The 24,262-nt window shown below is 45.7% G+C and overlaps 1 protein-coding gene across 1 annotated transcript in view; it reads left to right on the top strand.

The window, feature by feature from the left end:
- The window catches only part of FGF12 (fibroblast growth factor 12), an 81,661-nt gene that overhangs the window by 5,994 nt on the left and 51,405 nt on the right, over positions 1-24,262 (top strand). Inside the window, exon 2 of the mRNA XM_009883367.1 lies at positions 2,147-2,250. Coding sequence (XP_009881669.1) covers positions 2,147-2,250 — 104 coding nt within the window. The remainder of the gene's footprint in view (positions 1-2,146; positions 2,251-24,262) is intronic.

Raw genomic sequence — 24,262 nt, 5'->3', positions numbered from 1 at the left:
AAATGAGGGAGAGAAAAGAGCCTTCATGGGAAGATGGCTTCCATTAATCCCTTTTTGGGCCTTAGCCAGGGCACCTGTTAGGTATCTTGAGCAAAGTGGCTTTCTGTCTCCTGTGCTTTTTTCAGGTTTTACTTCTGCAAAGGTATCCACCTCTGACCTGTAAGCAAATCCACCATGAGTTCAGGTCAAATGCAACCAGGTCCCTATTACATTTCACACACACTCTTTGGGCTCTGCTTTTTCTCTTAGAAATTGTGCAACTTCTGGGACTTTGGAGCAGTCACACTGGTTGCAAGGAAAGAATCAGTTTACAGTTTTGGGTTTTGTTTTGTTCCCCCCCCCTTCCTTTTTCTCCATGTTTGCTATAAATGTTTTGGTTTTTCTTTTTTATTTCTTTGGAAAGGAATTCCAACACACTTTCTCTTCCCCTCTGCGATAGTTCATGAGGGACATCCTTGGGAACATCTCGTGGTTGAGTTAAATCCTTGTGTTACCTGGCATGTGCACATCTAACCAGTCTTCTAGGGGCGGTGGATTGATGCTGAGCTGGTCTCAATTCCCTCCTGTCATAACAAGATTAACACTAGCCTGGCCTGGAGAGCTATACCATTTTGAATAGGCCATTTCAGCAAAAGCTGCTCTGTCCTTCAGGGCTGATGTTAAATCAGCAGCAGTCTATCTCCCAGGGAGAGAGAGGCTGGGAGATGGCACAGTGAGGAGGACTGTTTCTCCTACAACCATTATGGAAGACCTCTTTGGGCTGTGCTTGCTCCAATGTGATGTGTCGTGTCAGGCATAAAACTTCGTAAATGATCTATAAAATGAATCAGCTAGAGGATGACGTCCTTAATGGTCAGCTGGAAAACAGGAATGCTTCCCTGTGCCCTCCATCACTCAGTCTTTCCTCTGCACTCTGCCCATTAACAGGCCCCTCTCGGGCTAATTTGAACACCTTAAAGCTCTTGAGAAGTTTGAAGCAGGCTTTTGCAAACAAGTGAGTGTGTTAAAAAGCCATAAATGCTTCATGAATGTGGAAGGGGAAGTCTGACCTTGTGACTAGGGAACCAGGAAAAAATATTCTTGTTTCAGGGCAGTTGTGTGGGAAGAGACCTTGAGTGAAGTATTTCTGTGGTGTCTGTTTCTATGTTTCTTCCCAATCCTGTGTCCCTCTTTCCATATCCTGGGCTCCCTGGGACAAGCTGTAGTTAGCTCTTTATAAGCTGAAGCAGAAGGGGTCCTGCAACATCTGGATACTCTTTTCCTACAAATCTCAATGGAAACAAAGCTGTGCTAGTTCCTCAGTGTTCAGTCTATGAACAGTGACCATCTTCTACATCTTTGAACCCATTCTGTTAGAAATGTAGCAAAAGCCTGACTGTACGTTAATGTATGTGCTCCTGGGAAAAGTCTTTCAATGGGATACATGCTCTACTTGAAATAAAGCAATAAAGTAATTAATTGGGAGGAAGTGGTTGCAATACTTTAATCAATAAGATTGCAGTAGAATTGAGTATTGAAAGGTCTTGTCCTCTTCTGTCCTATCTAGTGCTGCTTCTGAATGAGGAGCAGTGCTCTGGTCCTGGAGTGGAGCAGGATCTCTTCCTGAGTCTCTTCATTCCTTTAACAGCAGGGATCGCAGGGGCAGACATGCAGTCAAGTTAATTAGCATCCTTCTGGCCCTGCTCGCTGTCTATATACTCTTATAGCATATGGCAAATGCAAGACAGTGTGACTAGGCTAAAATCTGTTTCAGGGTGAACTAAACTCAGTTGTGTTGTTGCGTTTGCCATGGGCAAAGACGTGTACATGTGCAGTTCCCACAGCTCAGCTGGCCCACAGAAAGCCGTTGAGATGCGCTAGCTTTAGTGCACGTATGAGCCCTTGGCATTGCAAAGTGATCAGATGGACTGATGGGTGTGTTGAGGCTTCTGGGAGGCAGCCAAATTCAGTGCACTTTTAAAATTTGCTTTCAACATTGGCCCCAGGACTGCAGACCTCTCTTGTAGCTGGAAGCGGGGCTTTTGATTCTAGTTCAGTATCTTTTGTCAGAGTCAGGAGTGGGGTGGGCCAGCCTGGGGGCAAAAAAGCAGCAGCGGCCGCGCAGGGTGATGTCTCCATAACCTTTGCTTTTCTTTTCCTTCTGCAGCCCTTTTCAATCTAATTCCTGTGGGTCTTCGCGTGGTGGCAATCCAAGGGGTGAAGGCAGGTCTGTACGTTGCCATGAACGCTGAGGGATATCTCTACAGCTCAGTAAGTACTTTGTGCCGTTGGGGTCCTGGAGTGGTTGGGTTTTGTAGGCAGGAGGGGGGAGACTGCACTGGGACTTGCAGCTTTTTCTGAAAACGGTCACGTATCAGCAAACCTTTGCAAGCAGGAACAGGGGGAGCTGCTGCGTGGCCATGCAATATTCACTTTAAAGTGTCTCCTCGGAGATTCGTGGCAATATTTCCTGACCTGTGAAGATACACTTTGTATTCCTTTGAGTAGTCACTTAATGTAGGTCACGTTGTAGAGGAGGTGGTATGGCTGGCTGGTTAGATTCGGCTTTCACATTCGTGAAATGGCGTGGACTGAATGGAATTGCTTCTGAATTGCGCCCGCGTAACTGATCATAGGTGGTGCCCCAATGTGTCATACTCTGCTTCTGCCTGCAGTGTAAATCCACAGCAATACCCTGACTTCATTATAATGGTTCTGGACTATTCTGTTGGTAGAATTTCCCTCTATCTGTGTGGTCTTTTTAATGCACATAAAAGATAAGTGAGGCATTTTTTACTGACTAATTCCCCTATAACTTTCTTAGATGGCATGAAAGGGCATGAGGTTATTCATAAGATTCTCATTTGAAGTAAGTAATTGATTTTCACAGTGAATAATTGATTCAGTGATTTATTAAATATGGCAGCCCTTTGCCAGAATTTTTTATGCTTCAAATAACTTTGCTCCAGTTCTACATAGTAAAAAGTAATAGTTAATAATACACTTCTCATTTCTGTAGCTATGATATCTTTAAAGTGTATGGCCAAGATTCTAATCTCATCTGCCGTTGTGTAAATTTACAGTGCAGCGATTCCGCTCTTGTCTAGACATTTACTTTGCTTTAAAAGCGTACGTGAGAATGGAGATAGGACCACTGAAAGGACAACAGTCTGAGCTGCTCCTACACAATATTTCCTAACTCTTACCATCCATCTTTGTTCCTGGTCAGTTTTAAACGGCTCACACGGTTGGGATTTCCTCCTTTCCCTCGAGAGGTGACATAGCTCTGTCTCACCAGCGGCTCAGGGTAGAAAACAGCAAGTGGATGTGTTAGTATGCCTGGCGAGATAGGTCTCAAAACTGGCTGCTTGTCAAGAAGAGACAGAGAGATCAATCTGGATCTCTGTGGATGCCAGACGCTTCCTGTTCTTTCATAGCCCAGTAAACATAAATGACTGCTTCTAAATAAATTACATCGGTTTACTAACAATGAAAACTTCCTCTTTTTGTAAAGCTATCAGAATCCTAAAGGTAATACGGAGTGCGGTGTGGTGCTGCATTGTTGTGCGTGCTTCCCTCTAGGCACATAGTGTGGGGGGGTGTCAGGACTGGGATTTTGCCCTGTGTTTGTGCAGCACTGGGCATAAAGGATGCTGGCCCGGCACTGAGGCTCCTCGTACCACTGGTGCCCCATACATGAGGACTGCAGGAAAGCAGTGTGTGTCACAGAGCCACATCCAGCCGGGGAGGGGAGGGGTGTGTATCTTTTTGGAGCAATGAGGGGTCAGCATTTTCTGAACAAATAGTGCAAGGGAGGGAAAGGTGTGGGGCTCGGGCAGGAGAAGAAATGAAGAGTTGGAAATGTGAGGTTTGACAGCTGAGAGATTAGAGATGATGCAGAGGAAAAGTATCTCTTGCTAGCAGTAGTGAGATGATGCAAAGAGCAGGAGGGACATACCGAGAGATGGTGGGCAGCAGGAGGACCATGCATCTGGGAAACACATCTGTTAGTCACGTGAAGTGTTCTGAAAGGCACCAGATCATACATGTGTTCAGAAGAGGCTGTTTTAACGGGGCCTGCTTATTCCCAGCAAGCGTGTCTGTCTTAAGCAGGACGGTTAATCAGGGAAGGCTAAGGATGTGCCATGATGGCCAGTGGTTAATGAAGTGGACCTCATTACATGCCACGGCTTGATGACATTCAGCTCTGTCTGAACTAATAAGAGTTAAACTGTTCATTTTGTCAACATGATCCAAGGTTTCTGCTTGCAGTGAATGGATGCTGCTGGCCCACCTCTACTCCAGAGAGATGGAACTTGGGGGACACTATTTTCTTGTATTGACGGGTGGCTCTGTCTCTATCTCACAGCAGTAAATCAATTAATTGTGCTTTGGAGTAGACCTCAAGGCAAGAAAAAAAATTTGTGGATGAATTCTGTTAGGACCAGGGAGTGTGGGTCAAGCCACTCATAGTACCAAAGACAAGGGATGAGACCAGGGTCCTAAAGAGACCTGGATATGGCTGAGAAGAGCTTAGCCTGTTCAAGCAGTTTCTTTTGGATGCTGCAGCTTTCCTTGTGGGACCAGGATCCCACTCCAAGCCAACATTTGGCACGGCTGTGTCAGTCTCGAAGACTGTGCTGGGGAATTGCTTTGGCAGGACTTGACAGTCTGTTTCTCTCTGGGGTGAGCAGGGCCACCGGCCGTGCCGCCTGGACCTGACTGCTGCCCGCAGCAAAGGACACATTGTCCCTGTTCCTTTGCTTAGCGGACCCTAAACTACAGCTTTGCTCGATCTCCGACCGGTTTCCTTTGGTGTTGTGCCTGTACCTATTTTTTTCACTGGTCTTTTCTGAGGGATTTCTGAAAAATGGGTCAATATTCCCAATAGATGATGTTCACTCATGCAGATCCACTGATAAATGAAGTTTTTCTGCTGCTTGGCTGCCTCCCCTGCTGTCTGTCCCAGCCCCAGCCCTGCTACCACTTGTAACGCCCTCAAGCCCAGGATGGCTTTCAGATAAAATGCAACTGTCCAGGGAAATGTTTTGTGTGGTGGTGGTTTTTTCCTCTTCTTGAGTCCAGATTGTGTCTGTAACTGAACACATCATCACTGTGGGTTTGTTTTGGTTTTGTTTGGTGGGGTATTATTGGTAATGCTTAATCTGTGTGCGTCAGCTGAGACCTTGGCTGACATCCCCTGCCCTGGATCAAACCAGAGGCTATTATCAGCCTGGTCTCGGAGATGGTTTGTGCCAGCTCCTTCTGAGTTTGGGCCAATGGGCTCTTGAATGAATGCATTTAAAATAACTAGCCCTTGGAAAAAGTCTTCCTGGTGCCAATCAGCATAAAAGCAGGGCTGAGTGGGGTCCTCTAAAGCCAAACTTGAGAAGGCTCTTTGCAGAAACGTGCAAGACTCTCCTATGTGCTCGGCCACACCGTGATACCTTTAGCATGAGTTTCCTCATCTGTTCTGTTCCATTAGGGATGGGTAGGGACAGTGTGGGGTTGGGTTTCTGGGTTGAAGCCAACCATAGATCCCTAGCCAGCTTCAGAGACCTAAATGCATTAGATGCCAAAGCCTCTTTGCTTGGGAAGCAGCTGTTTATGACTTTTGTGCATTGTTTACTTACACTCGATACCTGATTATTTTTTTTTTTTTCCCAGACTGGCTTATTGCTACCTCTGAGGTCTGCTGGGGAATTAGGTGCTTAGTAGGCAAGAAAATAATCAGGTCTTGGTCTGAGGCACATGGCTTGGCAGACAGTAGGATGCAAAACGCTGTCTTCATAGCAAGCTTGCAGAGTCAATGGTGTGTTTCCATTTGATTTCTTATAATGTAGAGCAGCTGTAAATTCCCTGATGGTGCATGAAGGGTGTTTCTTTTTAATCAGCACCTGTTGTGGGGAGGGACACGACTCTACTGTGGATGCACTGTTAGCATTTTATGCCAAAGTAAAAAAACACAGAATGAATGAAGGGCAGTAGGTATTACTTCTACTGTCTTAGCGCTTGGGAAGCTGAGACGAAAGGCTGGTTGTTGCAGAGGAGAGGGAAACGCAGAATAAAGAGGTACGTCCTGCTCCAGTGAGTTTACAGCCTAATTGTATCGGAAGAAGACACACAACATGCTCTTCTGTCTCTGCCTGGAGTTAATAGTTGCACCACCAAATTAATTCCTACTACTGTATAACCTTTCTCTGTGAAGTTTCTCTCCATTACCCCTGCTGCAACAACTTGTGGGGGCATGGGGAAGGGAGCACCTGCAAAGTGTTTTGCCTGAGAGGCAAACCCGATTCTCCTGGAGCAGATGCTCATCATGGGGCTGTAGGGCCTCCTCAGGCCCACCCAGTCACTCCAAGTACACCGAAATTGCAGCGCTCAATATGATGATATGTATAATTCAGTGGTGTTACAGCTGGGATTGGTTTTGCCCCAAGTGCATAACACTTCTCTTCTAAAATGCACTGCTCTCAGATATTCCTTGTTGTTTAACTTGGAGTTCTAATTATTTTTGAAATGGCAAATTGTGATACATAATTTATTGGAAAGACCGAGAAAACCCTAGCAGAGATACAGAATACAGAGGAAAAAAATGGGTCGCTTACAAGAGCTCAGTATGGTTTTACAGTATAAACCTGTGAGTTTGAAATGCTGAAATTAGAGCTTGAATCACTTCAAAGATTCCTGCTAATAAGGGAATGATTATGCACGATAAAAAAAAAATCTAAACAGCATTGAAAAAACCCAAGTCACGTTAAGAGCTCAGTGTGTCTTTGCATTTCCTTTTTCTCTGCTTTTTTTCTGCTCTATCATTTTGCATAATAAACATGTCTTGCATAATAATACACAAGCATCTGGGGAAGTATGTATATTAACTGTATTTTTTAATCTGCTTGCCATGCTATAACTATTTTGCTACAACTCCTCTAGGGTTGCTGCACTCATATTTACATCATTTCAAGGTCAGGGGGTGGAATCGGTGTGCTATGTTCTCTCCTCTAATAGGTTTGGGGTGTTAAACCTGCTTGTGCCAATGCCATTTCTTTTAATTCCCGTTTGACCTCCAGTGCTGCTAGCTGATTTGGGCAGAGGGGCAGACGGGCCAGGCGGGTATCCTGGACATCTCCCTCCTGCAGGCTTTGCAAGCCAGCACCCTTGCTGGGGGAATTCCCTAGTTTACATGCCTCATTAGGGAGCCAGGGCAGTGGAGAGAGCGAAGTGTCTCCAAAGGCAAAGCACAGCAGGAGCCCCGTGTAATGCGCTTTTAATTTCCCTCCAGAGTATCTGCTCTTCTTCACTGGCTGTTTAAAGGGGCTCGCTGAATGCAGGCATTAACGGGGAGATGTAAAACTCCTCCCGTCCCCTGGCTTAATCATAAATACAGAGGGAACAAAATGGATGCTCGGGGAAGCAGCTGTGCTGAGGAGAGCCAGCCCTTGGGAGCAGATTCCTGCCTTGCCTCGGATGTTCCTGAAATACAGCTCCTGGCGGGCACCCTGTCGTGCCGCCCTTGCGGCAGGGAAACGTAAACACGGCTGTCGACAGCAAAGTGGTCTCTTTCCCCCCGTGAGGTGCTGCTGCCCATGTTGCTCAGCTTGGCTCTCGGCAGCTCTTCATCGGTCCAGCTTCCCTTCCACCCCAGCAGAGCAAGCTCCCCCATCCCGGCTGTGACTCTGCAAGTCGGGCAGGACCGGTGCTGGCCCAGACTGGCTCAGGGGTTATTCAGGATGTCGTAAGAGCTGGAAATGGGTACGACCTCACTTGGCAGGACCGCCTGGGCTTCTCGTCGGGTGGGGAGTGCTGGGACAGGGCAATTAGTGGGGCTTTTTTGGGGCAGGTTTCCCGTCTGGCATCCTGTTGAGGGACCTGTATTCCCTGAAGTTTCCTAGCACACCACGGTGGGGATCCCATGGGAGGGGGCTGCTCTGCACCTTGTATCGACATCTGGGGTGAGTTAGGTCAGGCTTAGCTCTCGCCTATTCAAGCAAGAGACAGTTCAGAGGACAAAATCAGTAATTGGAGGACCTAATCCTGTTTTCCTAGCTAGCTGTTCCTCGTCTTTCATGATAGCAGTGCAAATTGTAAAGAGTAAGTATGCTTCAGTCAGAAGTGCCTTCTCTTAACCTTGGTTGCACAGGATATTTAGGAATGTGTTTTGTTCTACCTAATGCCAGCTGGAGGAGTGGGGATGGGACGTTTCCCTTTGTGAGCAGTGGTCTGTCAGTATTGGGAGGTATGATGATCTTTCGCTGAAACTTCATTTTGGAAGAAAATCAGGGAAAACTGCTCCAGTGGTGCTGACTCACCTCATTTTGACGCTTCCCCAAAGAAAGATTACAGATTCCTATTCTGAAGGAACATCTGAGTGTTTTGTATTGCTTTACTATTCCTAATAAAATCAGAGCAAAATGTTTAGATTTTGGTTGAGCATTTCGATCCCACGTGATTTCCTATTAGCGTGGAAGAGGGTAAGACACCAGCGGGGAGAGGTTGCTCTATATTGTAAGGAAGGCAAGAGTAGGAATGGCAGAGATGAATGTGGTAGCTGTCGTCTTCTGCATGGCGTTCCTTCTGCTGGTTTCCTTGAGGCCAAATGTACAGGTCTAACCTTAGATAAGCAGGTAGATGAAGGCTTTGGAGCAGGTACTAAGCAGCAGTAGCATTGCACAGAGCTTACCCATTTTTTCTCCTGGGCATTGTGTGTGACCAATTAACCACTGCAGGGGAAATTATGAGGTTAAAGCGGAATGGTTGAATGTGATACAATGTTTGAGTCGGATTTTGGAAGAAAACTCTAGGATATGTCAAGACTGAGGATGGGATGGTGTGCAGGGAAGCCCTAGTTAGCAGAGATGAGGTGTGAGTGGAGCACTCATCCCAGCAAACAAGAACCAAAAGCTGAGTGTGGCGATGTCGCCCTGGAGAGGTAGTCGCAGCAGAAGTCCCTTTCATTGCCTTCCCTTTGCATCCTGCTGGCTGGGGGGATGCAGTAGGGGCCAGTAACTAGAGCTCCTCACCCTCAGCTAATATTTTGCTGTTCCTTAAACTCTTCAGCCTGATTTGCTTGTTTTTAATGCCATTTATCCAGTGTCTTGTCCATAAATAGTGCTATTGTCTGTTTTCCACAAGTGAAAGCTAGACTAAACTCCAGCACATTGGGGTGATAGTGGCATTATTAACTTTTTATTTAGTGGTGGAGGGAGGACAAATACTGTCCTTCCTGGGTCCAAGACTTGTTTGATATGAAAAAAAAAAAAAAGGAGGAAAGTTGTGAGCAAGAGGATGTTTGGCTGAGGTCAGGTGTGTGTTAATGAAGTGACTCGGATCTCTTTTCTGGTAACACTGAAGTCAAATATAGAATGGATGAAACTAGTGAATGGCGTGCCTTTGCCAAACACTGACTAATGGCTCTGGAGGCGAAAGCAGGAGATACAACAGTCATAGGCTGAAAAGCCGAAGAAGAAACCTTACCAACAATGTGCGTGTAACTATAACTGGGAGCCAAGTGATAGAAAACTTTTAAAATGAGAAACATTGTTGGACTGTAGTGCAGTTTTCCAGGGGAAAGGGAGAGAGGTTCAAAATACCTGAGCTATTTCAAGCCAGACTGGCTGAATCAGTGGGGAATGTAGTGTGCTGTAGCGGAAAGGCCTGGATGGAAGCCTGGACCATCCCTGCCTTGCTTTTGCTGCAAAAGGGTGCTATCCTGACTAAGCACTTGCAAAGCAAAAGTAATTTTCTTAAAGCCTCTGAATCATGGGAGCTGAGTTCAGGTCCCTAATCTTTTAGTTCCCGTGAGTCCCAAGATACAGGGCTGGCTTCTGGCACCTATAGTTACATGCTACAGTGCCTCACAGGAGCCTCCTGAAATTGGTGGAGTGACCATGCTTGGTGGAAGTTACGAACCTGGCCAAGGAGTTGAACTGTCCTTATACAAGATCCAGTTCAGCAATGCACTGAAATTGCACCTTGATGCTTTGCTGAATCTGCGCTCCCCGGTCTCCCCTGCCGCAGGGACACAAACCTTGGGGATACCAGCCACTTCCAGTTGCCTCTTCTGGAAGAGCCACTCCTTACTGCAAGGACAGCTCCGCATCTACCCAACTTTTCTCTCCGTGAATTCATCTGCGAAGCCGTGAGCGGGGTGGAAGGGTTCTGTTCCTACTACTGGCAGCCAGTCGCTGCTGTGATGTGTTGCATGCTGACAGCGTGCTCGGCTCCGCAGAGCGCGTGGGATGGCCGGCGTGCTTCTGCCAAGGAGCCTGCAATCTGTGCGGGAGCGGGGAGGCACCTTGCCAGCAGCACTGCCCGAAGGCATCCCGGCAGCAGAGCAGGCAAGCAGGACATGGCTTTGGACCTGCTCCAGGCCCTCCCAAACCGTGCCCGGTCCTTGCGGCTGGTCTCATGCTACCAGGTGCATCAAAGAGGCCCTGCGAGGTCTTGTCTTCTGTCTGTGCTGGCTGAGGCTGAGCCCAGGTCTGACCTGGTGGCAGTGGGTGCCGAAGAGCAGTGGGCATCAGAGGCAGAGCTCGTCCTTCCCCAACCCGCTGCGTCTGCTGACACTGGGGCTGAGCTTTGTTTTTTAAAAACATGCCTGGCCCTCATGGAAGGCTGAAAACGTCAGCCCCGAGGGGAAATGGCTGAGTGTTTTAGATCTGCTGGTTGTTTATTACTGGGGTATTTAATTATATTATCCAACTTGTAAATTTTGAATGAATGAATAAACTGGGTAGAATCTGGACTTAAAATAGCTCTTTAAAAATATTTAGCTCTAAGATATTTTATTTTTTTTCTCCTTGATAGTTTTTTTTTCTCTGGAATGGTACAGGGGGCTCTAGGATGGGGCCCATACAGTTCTGAGATGCTGCCACCCAATCTGCTGGTTGTTTATTACTGGGTTATTTAATTATATTATCCAACTTGTAAATTTTGAATGAATGAATAAACTGGGTAGAATCTGGACTTAAAATAGCTCTTTAAAAATATTTAGCTCTAAGATATTTTATTTTTTTTTCTCCTTGATAGTTTTTTTTTCTCTGGAATGGTACAGGGGGCTCTAGGATGGGGCCCATACAGTTCTGAGATGCTGCCACCCAATACCACAGGGACCAGCAGGTTCTTTAGGGATGCTCGGCAAAAGATGACCTGATGGTGTCATCAGTACGATCAAAACTTCATTTTAACCCGGACCCCCTGCAGACAGAGCAGGTCAGTTCAACAAACATCCTGGTGGGGGTGGGAGTAGGGGCACCATCATGGATGTAGGATTATGAGAAAGTGAGAGATTCTGAAAATTCTGGTCGTAAAGTCGTGGCCTCTTCTGTGTCGTGAGGAGGAGGAAATCCTCACTTTGCCAGAGGCTGAGCCTGGACTTGATGGTTCAGAGCAGAGTTTGGACTCATGGCCTGGCCCTTATTTTCCAAGCTTAAATGAAAATTCCTCTGCTGTGCCAGCAGTCATCTGTAGATTTGTCATAGGACTAGAAACCCAAGTAATCATAGTTATAGTGGTACCGCCAGTAGTGTCTTTATAGTGTGTCATCCACCTTTCTGCCTACATTTAGGTCACACACTCGATCTTTTGGGGCTGACTTCTGTTACTTACAGTTTTGCGGTTCTGCAGTTACACCTTCCAACAGCTTCTGCTGCTTGCCTAGTTGCTGTCTTCCTTTTTTGTTTTCCTTAACCACTTTTCATTAATCTTAACATCACTATGTTTCAGGCAACATACCCAAACCAAAAGATTGATCTCAGTGGGTGGACGCTATGTGGACTTATGCCTGTGGCCTCCCCTACAGCTTTTGCTTGATTAAAAAGGGGACCTTATTCCCTGCTGATGTGCTACAGATCGCATCCTTTGTTGTGTGGAGATGGCTACTCTTCTGTGGAAAAGTCTGACAAACCCTGAAACTTTTGAATGAAATTAAATTAATTGTCCCTCTCTGAAATTGGTAAATCTCTAGCACGCACACACGAGTCACAGGTTAATGTGGTGGTTTAACATCTTGGCCAACAAGAAAGCGGTGAAGAGGCTGTGAGGGTGTCCTGCCACCTCTTACGTACAATGGCATCCAAGGTGCAGAGGAGCTGTGCTTGGGGAGCAATGGTAGGCTTTCATGCAGTTTTTTTTTTATAAGTTAGCTGAATCGCAGAAAGTTGAAAGTATTTTAATATTCACAATGTGCTCTCTAATCCCCCAAATACATACCTAGGCACCAGCCCCACGCTAAAAGCTTTCTGAAATGTGAACACCCTCTTGACATAAATAAGACATGGCATGAAGATGTTAAGTTTTCCTTTCTCCTCACCACTTCCCTCCTGAGAAGACCGAAGGATTGACTTCTCTTTATAAGAAGCTTCCTTGGTCAGCTCCTCTGAAGGCTGCACATCAAATGAATTATTGATAACAGCACTTGGGATTTGCATGCACATGTTATGGACTCCCAGATGCTGTGTGGAGCACTGCAGAGGAATTACTGCAGCTGGACAAAGATTGTCTGCTTCTCTCTAAAGCCTCTGAGATAGGAATCAGCATGAATCTCCTGCATAGCCTTTTCTCTTCCACCGCTAAATTATTGGAAGCATGAAATAGAAGAGAGGAAAATAGAACCTTAGGGATTTTGAACAAGGCTGTTAAGTGAGGACACACTGAGAAAGATAGTGTCCAACTTTCTAGGCACGTGCAAAGTAAGATGAGGAGCAAGATTCTGACATTCCCACAAGCGCAGTGGCCATGCTGGGCTATTGCTTCCCCCAGCAGGAAGCTCTCCAAAGCAAGCGGGGGTCAAGAAGGGCAGTTCGTGGTATCTCTGCTGCAGTCTTCAAAGCCCATGCACTTGTGCCGGACATCGTGTGCATTTTAAAGTGACAGTTTACTGTTCCTGGTGGGTTGAGTTGTTGTCCCATATTGCTTTAAGTTGGGTCATGTGCATTGGAAAGATGTTCCTCCATTCCTCCTGACAATGGATAACTACTCTTGATGGAGCTGCGGCAGCTAATGGGTTTTGAGTTTTGGACTATACTTGGTGCCAAGGAGAACCACCACCATCTGTAGTTGGGGGATACTATATCCTGCAGCCCCCTGTCTTCTGCACTGTGCCTGTTCCCATGTCAGGTAGATGGCTGCAGGTGGCTTGCTTACCAGTAGGGCAGAGCAGACTGGCCAGAGGAAGGACCTTTGTCAGGGATCCAGCCAGCTCAGGAGAAAGGTGCTGTGCAGGTGTGCAGCTAGCCCGGTCCAGTTGGGATCCGTAATGTTAGTTGTCTTCCTAGTTATTAAAAGAAAAAGGCTCACAGCTGTTCTACTGGCTTGTCCAAAGTAATTTCCATCTTCTTGTATCTCTTACTGCTGCTGTGGGCATTTTGGCTGGGCAAAACCCTTCCTTTTCCTCCCTGCCTCTCCTGGTGTGCGCTGGGAGGTGTAGCTGAACAGCACTGGCTGTGCTGTCTTGAGTGATGCTCTGTCTTTCTGTCCTGCCTGCTGATCTGCATTTGCCCAGAGGCTTAGCAGGATCTTGTCCACAGGGGATGTCTATGGATGTCCTGCAGACACCTGGTGTGGTAGGAAGGCATCTGAAATGCCACTGCCATCCAATGCTTCTCAACTTGCAGACCTGATGTGCCCTTGCTTGGAGACCTTGTGTAGGGATGGGACTTCCTCCCCATTTTCCCAGTCCTCGAGTGCAATGCAGTGCTCTGCCCCAGCAAGCAGTCTGGAGGTATTGAACCCAAAGGCAGACACGGTGTCTCCAGCTGGAGGAAGTGAAGGATCACTGCAGGAGTCACATCTATGAACTTTTCTTTTTAGGGGGGAAAAAGGTATAAAGCACCTCTAAGAGCAGACCGCAGCTTGGCCAACCCTGTCATGATGCTCATGGTCCTGTTGCACCTGTCATGATGCTCATGGTCCAGTTTAAATCCTGTCACCTGGTTTATCATTTACATTTACTGCCCATAACAGAATTTCCCTGTGGATGCTGGTGAATCCCACCGTACACTGTGGTGAGCAAGAAGGGAACAGAGCAAAGGGAAGGGCTCTAGAAGTACTTCAGGTGAAATCAGAAGCAAGGTAGGCTGGTGATAACTGCCAGTGTTGGACTGGGAGGAGGAGTGAGAGCTTGTGCTGAACACCAGCTTTTGATGGGAATCCAGGTCAGAGAGGTGCTGTGTTACTTCAGTTTCTGATGGGAGCACCTCACAGATACTGTCAGCGCATAATGCAGGACCCAGCCTGTGGCTCTAACGTGTCTGGCAGATATAGAGCTGTTAAAATGCAAATCTTTTGCCTAAAGCTACATCTCGTGATTGGCCTTCAGGAATGTGCTGGTCTGAGGGTGTCTGGGTCGTCTGGATCATTGGCAGTGGGAGGAATTACCTTACCTGGGGTTGCAGAGGCCAATGGTGTGGGCCCCGAAAATAATCTGTTATCGCTTACCTGTGAGTTGCTCCTGGGCTCTCCCACGCTCTCAGATAATTTTCCACTTATGCTGGGAAGCTTCATCACGTAGTTAAGGAAACCGAGCATAGAGGAGTGATGTGACATGCCCAAGGTCATGCTTGGAGACTGGATTAGGCCTTCTGTTCTGACTGATCCTAATTCTTTGCCTTAATCACAAGCTTTCTTTTGTATCACTGTGATTATTCCGGGAACTGGTGCATCAGCAGCAGCACAACTTGTTTGTAGTATCTTGTGTCTGAGCAAATCGGTTTGCTTTGAAAGCTGTGTGCTGTGTAGGCAGGGCTTGCTTCTCCCTCTCCGTCTTCCCGTTTCACTTCTTTTCTGGCTCCTCAGCATTTATGTCCCTAGCAACCTTCAGTGAGGATAATGGGAGCAGGCAAAAGAACCACAGGAGAGTCGTACTCTGCCAGCCATCTTCCCTTGCACATCTTAATACCATATGTCAAGTGCAGTTGCTCAGGGCTCCACAGATATCTCTTTTTCAGCCACCCAAGGAGCTGGGGCTGTTTACGGTGTTGCCTTCACAAGATGGCAGGTGGAGAATTGGAAACAGCTCCTGAGAAGCTCAGGATTGCAGCAGTGCTCTGGAAGGAAGCGCTTGTGATGTGCTCATGCCCCCAGGAGCTGAACGGCCAGGTCTTGCAAGAAAACCATTTCCAGTAACAAAAGCAGGCATGGATTTTCAGACACCTTAAAGCCCTGCTTCCAGAGGTGTCGGGCACCCACCGCATGCCCTAACTCTCGCTGAGATGAACATAAGGGTGGCCCCTGTGTGTTCATTTAACTCGGTGTTCAGCTCCAGTATGTGCCACTCATAGTGACAGCTAGGAGAAACCGGTAACAGAGACGGTAGCACAGCGAGCTGTCTGACCAGTGAGAAGACATCTTCTTAGACTGTGCAGAAATACCTGGTGTTTGGTTTTGGTTTTTTTTCCCAAAGCTAGGTTGGGTACCAGGAGCCATCCAGGTGGATTGCTGGGCAGTCTGTCCAGCATTCACAGTGCTTCATTAGTGCTTTACAGCCCTGGTATGGTGCCATGCACTGTGTCGTCTTCTCTCCGGGGCATCTTGTGCCATCCAGACATGACCGAGGACTTAATGAGAGCTGTGGGGCAAACTCTGCACTGGCAGTTCTGTTTGGAGGTGGACTGGGTGTGACTCAACAGAAAATGTTGTTCCGTGTGTGGGCTTTTTTTTAGCAGTGGAAGCATGGCTGTAAAGCATCACATAGCAAGGCAGTGGTCAAAGGAAGAGTACAATTTCTGTGGTATTGTGGGATATTTCAGTTTCTGATGTGTCTGCCACTGAGTTATATCTAGAGCAAACCAAGTGATGTTCATGTAGTCAGAAAACTGAGATGAGTGTATTTACCCCAGCACAGCTGAGACTGTGGTCTGCTCAGTTATTCGGGTAACGTCCAGTGAACAAGTGTGTGCTCATACTACTACATGTATAGGAAACTAGTTCCTTCTTGAGACATATGAATGTTCAATGAATTTTCTTTGTTAATAGTGTTTTAGGACTTTAGTGAATAAATGGTAATCTCTTAGAAATCGTGCCTGGTTTGGAAATTGGAAATCATCGTGTCTTTCTGCGAAATCATAGCAAGATCTGCGTTTCTACCAGAAAGCTCAAAGTGGTTTCCAGAAAAAGGACACAATTACCCACTTTCTTACAGAAGAAACAGAGGTGTAGAAAAGGGAAAGGTGCCTGTTGGTCACATTTCTCTTTGGTTTGTAACTCCTTAGTTGTGAAAGCAGGCAGAGCAGCAAGATTCCCAGAGCCTCAATGTTTTGCATGACTCTGGCTAATTTCAAGTGTGTTTTCAAATTTTTCTGCACCCCCATGAAAGCGTTGGCCACTGGATTCCAAGTGTGAATGTCTCAAACTTTTTACTCTGCAGCAACCTGTATTTTTGTAAGGAGCTCTGAGAGATGATTTATTAAAGTATTTTAATTAGTTTCTTGCATCTCCAGGAGTTTCTTGCGAAGAAGTTCTTTGTGAACGTTTATTATTCAAATTTGGAGGGATGGAAGGAAATCAATTTCCTCCTTCAAAACTACCTTTTTTCACCTACTCTATTTGCTTATCACTCTCTGCCTTGCCAGGATTATTCTAATCAGATTTTACATATAAAAAAATAATAACATAAAAATAATTCTCCTCTTTCAAGTACTTGGGAAGCTTAAGTAAATTAAGACATTGATCAGATTCTGCCTACAGTTGCAGCTGTGAATACAGTGGAGGGTACCTGGTGTGGCTGGGGAAAGAATTGTGTCTGATGTGTGTCTTTTATCTTTGGAGAGAGACCAGAAGGGAGGATTGGAACCAGCCTTGTCCCTGGGGGTTGTTTGGTTAAACCTGTGTATCTAAGTAGCAGCTGGGATGTAGACCTGCAAGGCGTGTGGACACAACCCAAACCAGTGGGGGCAAGTGGCAGAGAAGAGATGCTTGCGGTGGCTGCAGGAGGAAGCTGCTCTAGCAACCAGACCTGTCGGGCTGGTGCTTCTCCACTGCCTCTTTCACAGAGCTGTTTCAAAGGAGAACCAAATGTCCGAATTGCTCGAGTGGTTTTGTAAGTCTGTCCTCAGCCTAATGCACCAAAATAACAGCCTGCAGCAAGGCCAGCACAGCTTCTCTGCATACAGCTTATTTCTGATTTTGGCAGCTGTTTGAGAACCTTATTTGCTGTACATGTCAAGACTGATAGCGCTCCTATGGGGGCTATGACCTTGACCATCCTTTCATTCTTCCTCAGTAAGCTCATTACAAGCTCCTAAATTGTCATCAGGGTTTTGCCATAAGCTACAATGAAAGTGTCTTTCTGTAAATACTGCCACAAGGAGGTAGATTCACCTTTCAGTGTGAGGTCTGGGCTTCTGGACGTGGACAAACGCCACTCTGATACTGATTCTGGCTCCTTGTATTACAATCTAAGTGTTTCTGGTGAGTTGGACAGTAAATAACTCCGTATTACATAGGTGGGATCTTCTTGATAGTGGCTGGAAGATGATACGGATGTGTGTTCATACTCAGACAGGAGAAGGACAGTACACAGGCTCCTGACAACGGTATTGTGGAGTCCCAGGCACATGAAACTTGGCTTTGGTAATAAAACAGGCCGGTAGTCAAAACGTGGAAAAAAAGGTTGTGTCCATCTTTGCAGACGGAAGGCAATTCTTGTCTTTAGGGTGGTAGCAAGGCAGTTGGTAGGGTTCAGCTCCCTGCTTTGCCACAAATGCCTTGCCCTGACCGCAGGATTCAATTCGGTTGCCTAAACTTAGACATTCATCTGCATCTGCAGTGTGCCAGAGCAGCCTGCCTGGCCTCCAGAACATCATGGATCGCCCTTAGGTCCTGGGGCCCACCTGCCAGCCCTATGCATGTCTTGCGTGCCCCGGGACATCTTAGATGGCACAAGAAACTTATGTTTAGGTAACTAGATCAAGTCCTTAATTTCTCTGCCTCAGCTGCTCGTCTATACGGTGGAGATAAGATTTCTTTCCTACTCCCACAGAGACAGTGTGGAGATAAGCGCATTGGTGATTGACAGGCACTCGGATGCTATGTTGAGGGCACTGTGTAAGAGCTTGACTAGATAAGAGAGTGACTACATGACAGCATGAGGGTGTTTTTGCTTTGTTTTTTACCTCAAAAGATTTTTCTCCTTCACGTGTCCTTTTCCTATCAGGATGTTAGTGCTGTGAAAGAGAGATGAGCTCACAGGAGCCTCTCACACCGGAAGGCTTCCCGAGTTGATGTTCCTCCAGATCTAGCTGTGTTTCTCTCTTGAGTCCAGCCATCCTGGCCTGGTTTGACCTATTTGTCCCATGTTGCTTAACCACAGAAGTGTGTGTATGCCTCGGCAGCATTTGGAGACGACTTCCACTTGGGATATATGTATTACTCATTTAAAAAAAAAAAACAACAAAACAAAACAAAAAAAAAAAACAAAAAAACCCCAAAACAAAACAGAAAAGGCAAAAGGAGGCTCTTGGTTCTCAGGTCTGCCAAGTTGGAATGGTGCAGGGAAGTAGGGAAATCACTATTTGACTTCAAAATGGAATAAATTGACCTGGCACCACCTGAGAGAATAAACCCAGAAAGTAGCTATCTTATTTTTCAGCTAAATCACTGTTCTGGCACCTAGTTACTTCATTGCCAGTGGTGCTGTAAATACTTGAAGCTCCCTGTGGTTTCAGCGGGATTTCAAAGTAATCACCATCCCTGCAGTTCTTTCCCTTTTTATTTACAGACTTCAAAAGCTCAGTTTTATGCTCATCATTTAGGACTCTTTTTTCTGACATCCATTTGGAGACTGTCCGAAAGAAAATTTCTATAGCCAAGAGATCTTTTCAAAGTTTCCTCTGAGGGAACTGAATACTGGAAGTCTCTGGGACATGAGACCAAACTAGCATAGGCACTTTAGATAGTCATAGCTATAGACCCCATAGAAATCTAGGGCGGGGTATTAGGTCATCTCCTTCCTCAGGTCTCCCCTGGAAAAAACAAGTCGTCATTCTCTGCAGCAGAGGACTCCCATGTGGAGTGGGAGAGGTGTGTGCCTTGAGGGCAGCAAGAGGTGGCTGTGCTCTGCAGCACAAGCTTTAGCCACACGACTGTCAGAGAAGAAACTGAGTAACCACATACATTTTTCCAAAGACGCTGTTTGAGAGTCTACAGCATACACTTTTTAGGTCATTATGTCCTTTTATTTATCTTCACTTTCACAGTATCCCCTTTCTCTGTACCTGTAGTCATCAATCATATGTTTAAATACTTGAGTACAATCTGCTCTCAGCAGTGTCACTTCAAATTGTAAAATTCTTTGTGGTTAACAGTTCTCAGTTTCTGAGAACAATGCATTGATGTAATTATCAACAATATACTTCCCCTCCTGCAACTCTTAAATGGCTGATTGTTGAAGCATCCAGAACGTGAGCAAAAGCCAACAAAGGTTTTTTGAGTGTATTTGTAAGTCACTGGCATTGCATGGATTCTTCATTCACTTTTATCCTTTGGATTTTTACTGAAAACACTTTAAGAGAAGGGCCACGGTGGCCATTGCTGCAGTTCCTCCCGTACATGGCTAGCAGTTGGAGTCAGGAGCCCTTCATATTCCGCCCAGTTCTTGCTGGATGTTTCACTGGCCAGTTCAGTGGCCTTATACAAGGACACGAGCACATCCTTAATTCAATAGGAAAACTCTTGTGTCTCCACTTACTCCTGTGCTCAAGTACTTGGCTGAACTGAGGAACTATTTTCCTCCAGAAGATCCTGGGGGACTAGATTTTGATCTAGACTGCAGGGCACCTCTTGTGCCCTGCAAAACTTGGCAGCATCCATCTGGTGAAAATATCCCTCCCTGCATCTTTCTAACTCATCTCTCTGTAGGAGCCATCTGTCTTTCTAATCTTCCCAAGCACTAACGGATGGCTGTGCTTAAGAGTTTGACCATCCAAATAGAGTCCTCTAACGATGAAGCCAACGATGCAATGATTGCTAGTACATGGTGAGCACTGTGCAGCCTTTCTACAGCTGCTGGCTTTCACCGATCAAATCTGCAGTGTAATTTTTCAAATGAACATCCCAGTTACCCCTAATCTTGTGATTATAATGCAAATATTGACCACTTTTCTTTTGACAAATTTGTGGAGGAAGGAAGGAGGAATGCCTCAGTGGAACTACATTGTCAGCTATACAAAGCTAAATCCACATTCACTAGGACAAAGATGAATTTACATACTCAGAATGGGTAATTGCATAGCGAAGAACACAGTGTGCACGCTAGCTAGGTAAATTATAATACTCTGAGGCTGTCGTAACAATAATGTTGAGGGGACAAACCAGATTTACATATTTGAAAAAGTGGGCTTACATACAGTTCTTGTTCGTTTAGATGAATCAGCTAATATATTAGCTTAATACATGGTGGAGACAATAGTCCGACTCCTCAAATATATATATTCAGAGAAAAATAAAGATTTAGAAACAATTATTTCAGTAAATAGGGGGATTATCCACAAATCCAATAAAAATCTGCAGTTTTTATTTCCCCTGTTACAGTAATTTCTGGCTTGAAAGCATTTGAAATGATGCTGTTGCCTGATTAGATACCTTTTTAGAATTCCCTAACAGCCATTTTCCTATTACTTTTTTTTGAGCCTTTTCTGTCTTCTAGGTAATAAAAGCCATTGAATAGTTCTTTAGCGTACAGCTGTAGAGTCAGCAGAAAATAACTGTCCAGACTGCAAAGGAGAACTTATTTAACCCAGTCTTTGGATTACGGTGAATAAATGAGAAGGAAAAACATGTTCCTGGATGTTTTCACCCTTCAACAATTCAAAAACTGTGCCCTTTTCAACCTCAACTGACTGAAATATACACTCCTAAGGAAGTTCTGCCATTAAATTGTTTTCACATTTGGGTTTGTTTTGTTGGTTGTTTTTTTTTAGATTTTCATTGGCCAGAACAATGGCATCTCAGTAACTTTGTCAGTCTGTCCCTTTTCTGCTTAGGACACATCCCATCACCTTTGGAGTTGGAATGCCTGCAGATTTCTTTGAGAAAGTAGTTGCAAGATAGAAAGTGTGATTGCTTTCTGTGGAAAGCAAGCTGTGAGGCCTCTGTCCGACTTGGTTGAATTGTGTTTACCTGGAGCAATATTTTAATGAAGCAGCTGGGCCAGGACTGGAGGGTTTTCATCTATCCTTTAAGGAAGGTGGTATACGCTGAGTGACTGCTTGTACTCTCGCAGCAGTTTGGAAGGTGCCTGGAAAGTTTCATGTGATGTGACGGAGCCGAGCAAATAGGAGCCTAATTAGATGTAGGCACACAGTGGGGCAAAGCAGGTCTTGGAGTCAGTGAAAGTCTGCACACAAACACATGTGACAAAAGAGAAAGAGAAGAAGGAGACAGTTTGAAGCCTAGAGGTGAGTCCTTGCAAACACAGCCCCACCGACAGTTTCAGTAGAGAGTGAGCTTCGCTCTCTGTGTATCCCTGCCAGCATTTTCCAGGAGAACATTCTCAAGTTTAAAACAGAGGAAAAGAATATTCTTCACATAATATGCGATGGCTGTTAAAAACAAGAATACCACAGACTGCTGGAGATTCAGGGCTGTAGGCCGTGTTCCTACACTCTTCACTAGTACATCCAGTACCATTCCCTGCCAGCAACAAAACACTCATCTAGATGGACTTCTGGCAGAAGGGAACCTGTGTGTTCAGGAGGGTCTAGGAGCAAAAGCATAGAAAAGGATGCCCTGAATGAACCTTTAAGTTCCTTAACCTCCAAGTACCCCTCAAAACCAGTGATGGGGTGTCAGCAAAACTGACTCTGACAAAACAGCTTATGGCTAGGCCCATTTGAAAGCAGGACAGCGGAGTTAGAGGAAGTTCACGCAAGTCCACCACTGGCACATGGGATGTCTGTGGAAGACCTAAGCATTTACTCAGAATCATGGTGAAAGTTCATCAGTCTCCTGCTTCAACTATTGGGGTCTCCTTCCTCTCTAGCTCACCATGTTTCATACAGTCTTTTCACTCGATGAATGTCACGTATGCCGAGGGTGTTAGCTCGCAGGCCTGGGAAAAAATGGGGTAAACTTTTTTGGTCAAGCTGGATTTTCCAGCTGGCTCTAGGGCTGGAGGTAATCGGCACAAACTGAAACACAGGAGGTTCTGTCTGAACATCAGGAAACACTTTTTTACTGTAAGGGTGACCAAGCACAGGAGCAGATTGCCCAGGGAGGTTGTGGAGTTTCCCTCCTTGAAGAGATTACCTCAATCTTTGATTTCTGGCTTCCCTGGTAAGCTTTGGTGGTCTTTGCAGGTGGCTCTGGAGATGGTTTGTAAGGTTCAGCTGATGTGGCTTCCTGGCTGTGGAAGCTAACCAAGGACCACAGAACAGAATAAAGCTATGGAATGTCTTTAGATGGCTTTGAAGTGCAAATACGTTGCCAAGATTAGACCCAGTAAAACAAATGCAGCAGCAGAGCAACCTGCTGCAATAAGTTAGTGCATAAATATCCCAGCAGAAAGGTTCAGAGCCATCTGCAAAGACCACTAAAACTTACCAGGGAAGCCAGAAATTAAAGAGAGAGGTAGTAATCAGTGTTGAGTGTCTCAGAAGCACACAGGCCTCTTTCCGCATTATGCTACACGAATGTTTTTTGTATTGCAGTATCAGCCTTTAGGTGATTAAAAAAAAAAAAAAAAGAGGGAGGCACAGCAGTTTTAGTAGAGAGCTCAGATCCAGACTGAAGCTATTAACTTGCCGAAAGTCCTGATTGTTTTGAAGGGGCAATCTGGTTACCATTAAAAAAGCAACAATAAAAAAACCTACCTCCCCCCAAAATTTTGATATTTTGCATTTCGGTTAATAGTTTCCTTTTTCTGCTCCATAACATGCCTTTTTCCAAGAGGTAAGAAAAAAGTGAGAGGAAGGACATTTTGACCGGAGTGGTAGAGAAGACTTAGGTAAGGGGAAGCAGGTGGTGGTGGAGATTTGTTACGTGATGCAAAACCTATCGCCTCTGTGTCCAGATGCCTCTCTGTCCAACTCAATACCACCATAATAAATCTCTACCTCTTGGCTAGTGTCCACACCCAGGTCACATTATTAGTCACTGGTGACAATTACTATTAGTCATTATTGCCAGCATAGATATTCAGTCTGAACAGACTGGCTGGGATGGGAGAGAAACCAGTCTCTCTGGCTGTGCCAAGAAACTTTTGCTGAGGGCGATGTGTGGTGTAGGGGTTGGTACAGCTGCCTGTTGCCCACCGCTATTCATGCTGCATTTCCATGTCTTGGACAAGATTTGCTGTTCTTGTGTTACTAAGTTTTAACGAATAGTGTGTTGGTATGTGTGTCGCTTCCCTTAGTGCGCACCAGTCCTCCTCCCAGACGCTCCAGAAGCTCTGAGATGATCCTGCAATCAGTGGTAATAAAAATGTTGCCACTTAATTTGCGCTTTCATTTCAAAACGAGGAGATAACGTTCCCAATGATCTGCCTTTAAAGGGAGCTCATTTGTTGCTGTTACTCAGTGAGAATCCAGGGAGATTATCTTGTTCGGTTTGGAAACTGCAGTGTTAATTAAAAGGTCTCCAGGAACCATCTGTGAGTTTTTATTACAGTTTGAGATTTGTTCCCACTGATTCCTGTAGTGGGGGGAGAGCAGGGGTTACACACTGATGGTGTGTAATTGCTTCCACATTTGTGTATTGGTCACTGTGGGCACATTCACAGCAGAAGTTATTGAGGTCAGTAGTGCCGTCTCGCTCTTTTCCCTCTATGGCATTTTCCCCCAGTCACCCCAGTTCTCCCTGTAAGGATGTTTCCTGCTGTTATGTATCTGACATTTCTGCGACTGTGAGTTTATTCAGCAAAATTCCTCCAGACATGCTGTCGCGGATTGTTCCAAGCCACAGTCCAACAGGACAGAAGGTGCCTGAGTTAACTTCAGCAGTGAAATTATACAGCAGAAGGCATTATTAAAAGTGGATCTTTAGTCCAATAAATCCTCCTTTATGAGTCAGAGATTGGAAAGGATTCAGAGAAGGGCAACAGAAACAGTTAGAGGGCTGAGGGTTGGGTTAGAGGGGATGTGTTAAGAGAGGGAAAGGTATCAGCATTTGATAAGGGAGAAAATTGAGCGTCTAATGTGCTGTGCTGACCAAGAATGGGGATGTTTTCAGGAAACCAGCAGTGAACATGAACATTGCAAGAGTTACATAGCATGTTCCAGCCTGGTGGTGGGAGCGCACTAGTTCTGTGATTTTTAGCTCTGCAAAATGGAGGTTTCCAGGTGTGTAGGGA

The sequence above is a fragment of the Charadrius vociferus genome, unplaced genomic scaffold, assembly GCF_000708025.1.
Source record: "Charadrius vociferus isolate BGI_N301 unplaced genomic scaffold, ASM70802v2 scaffold214, whole genome shotgun sequence".
Taxonomy (NCBI): domain Eukaryota; kingdom Metazoa; phylum Chordata; class Aves; order Charadriiformes; family Charadriidae; genus Charadrius; species Charadrius vociferus.
The sequence above is the reverse complement of the archived record's forward strand: the minus strand, read 5'-3'. Positions and strand labels throughout refer to the sequence as shown.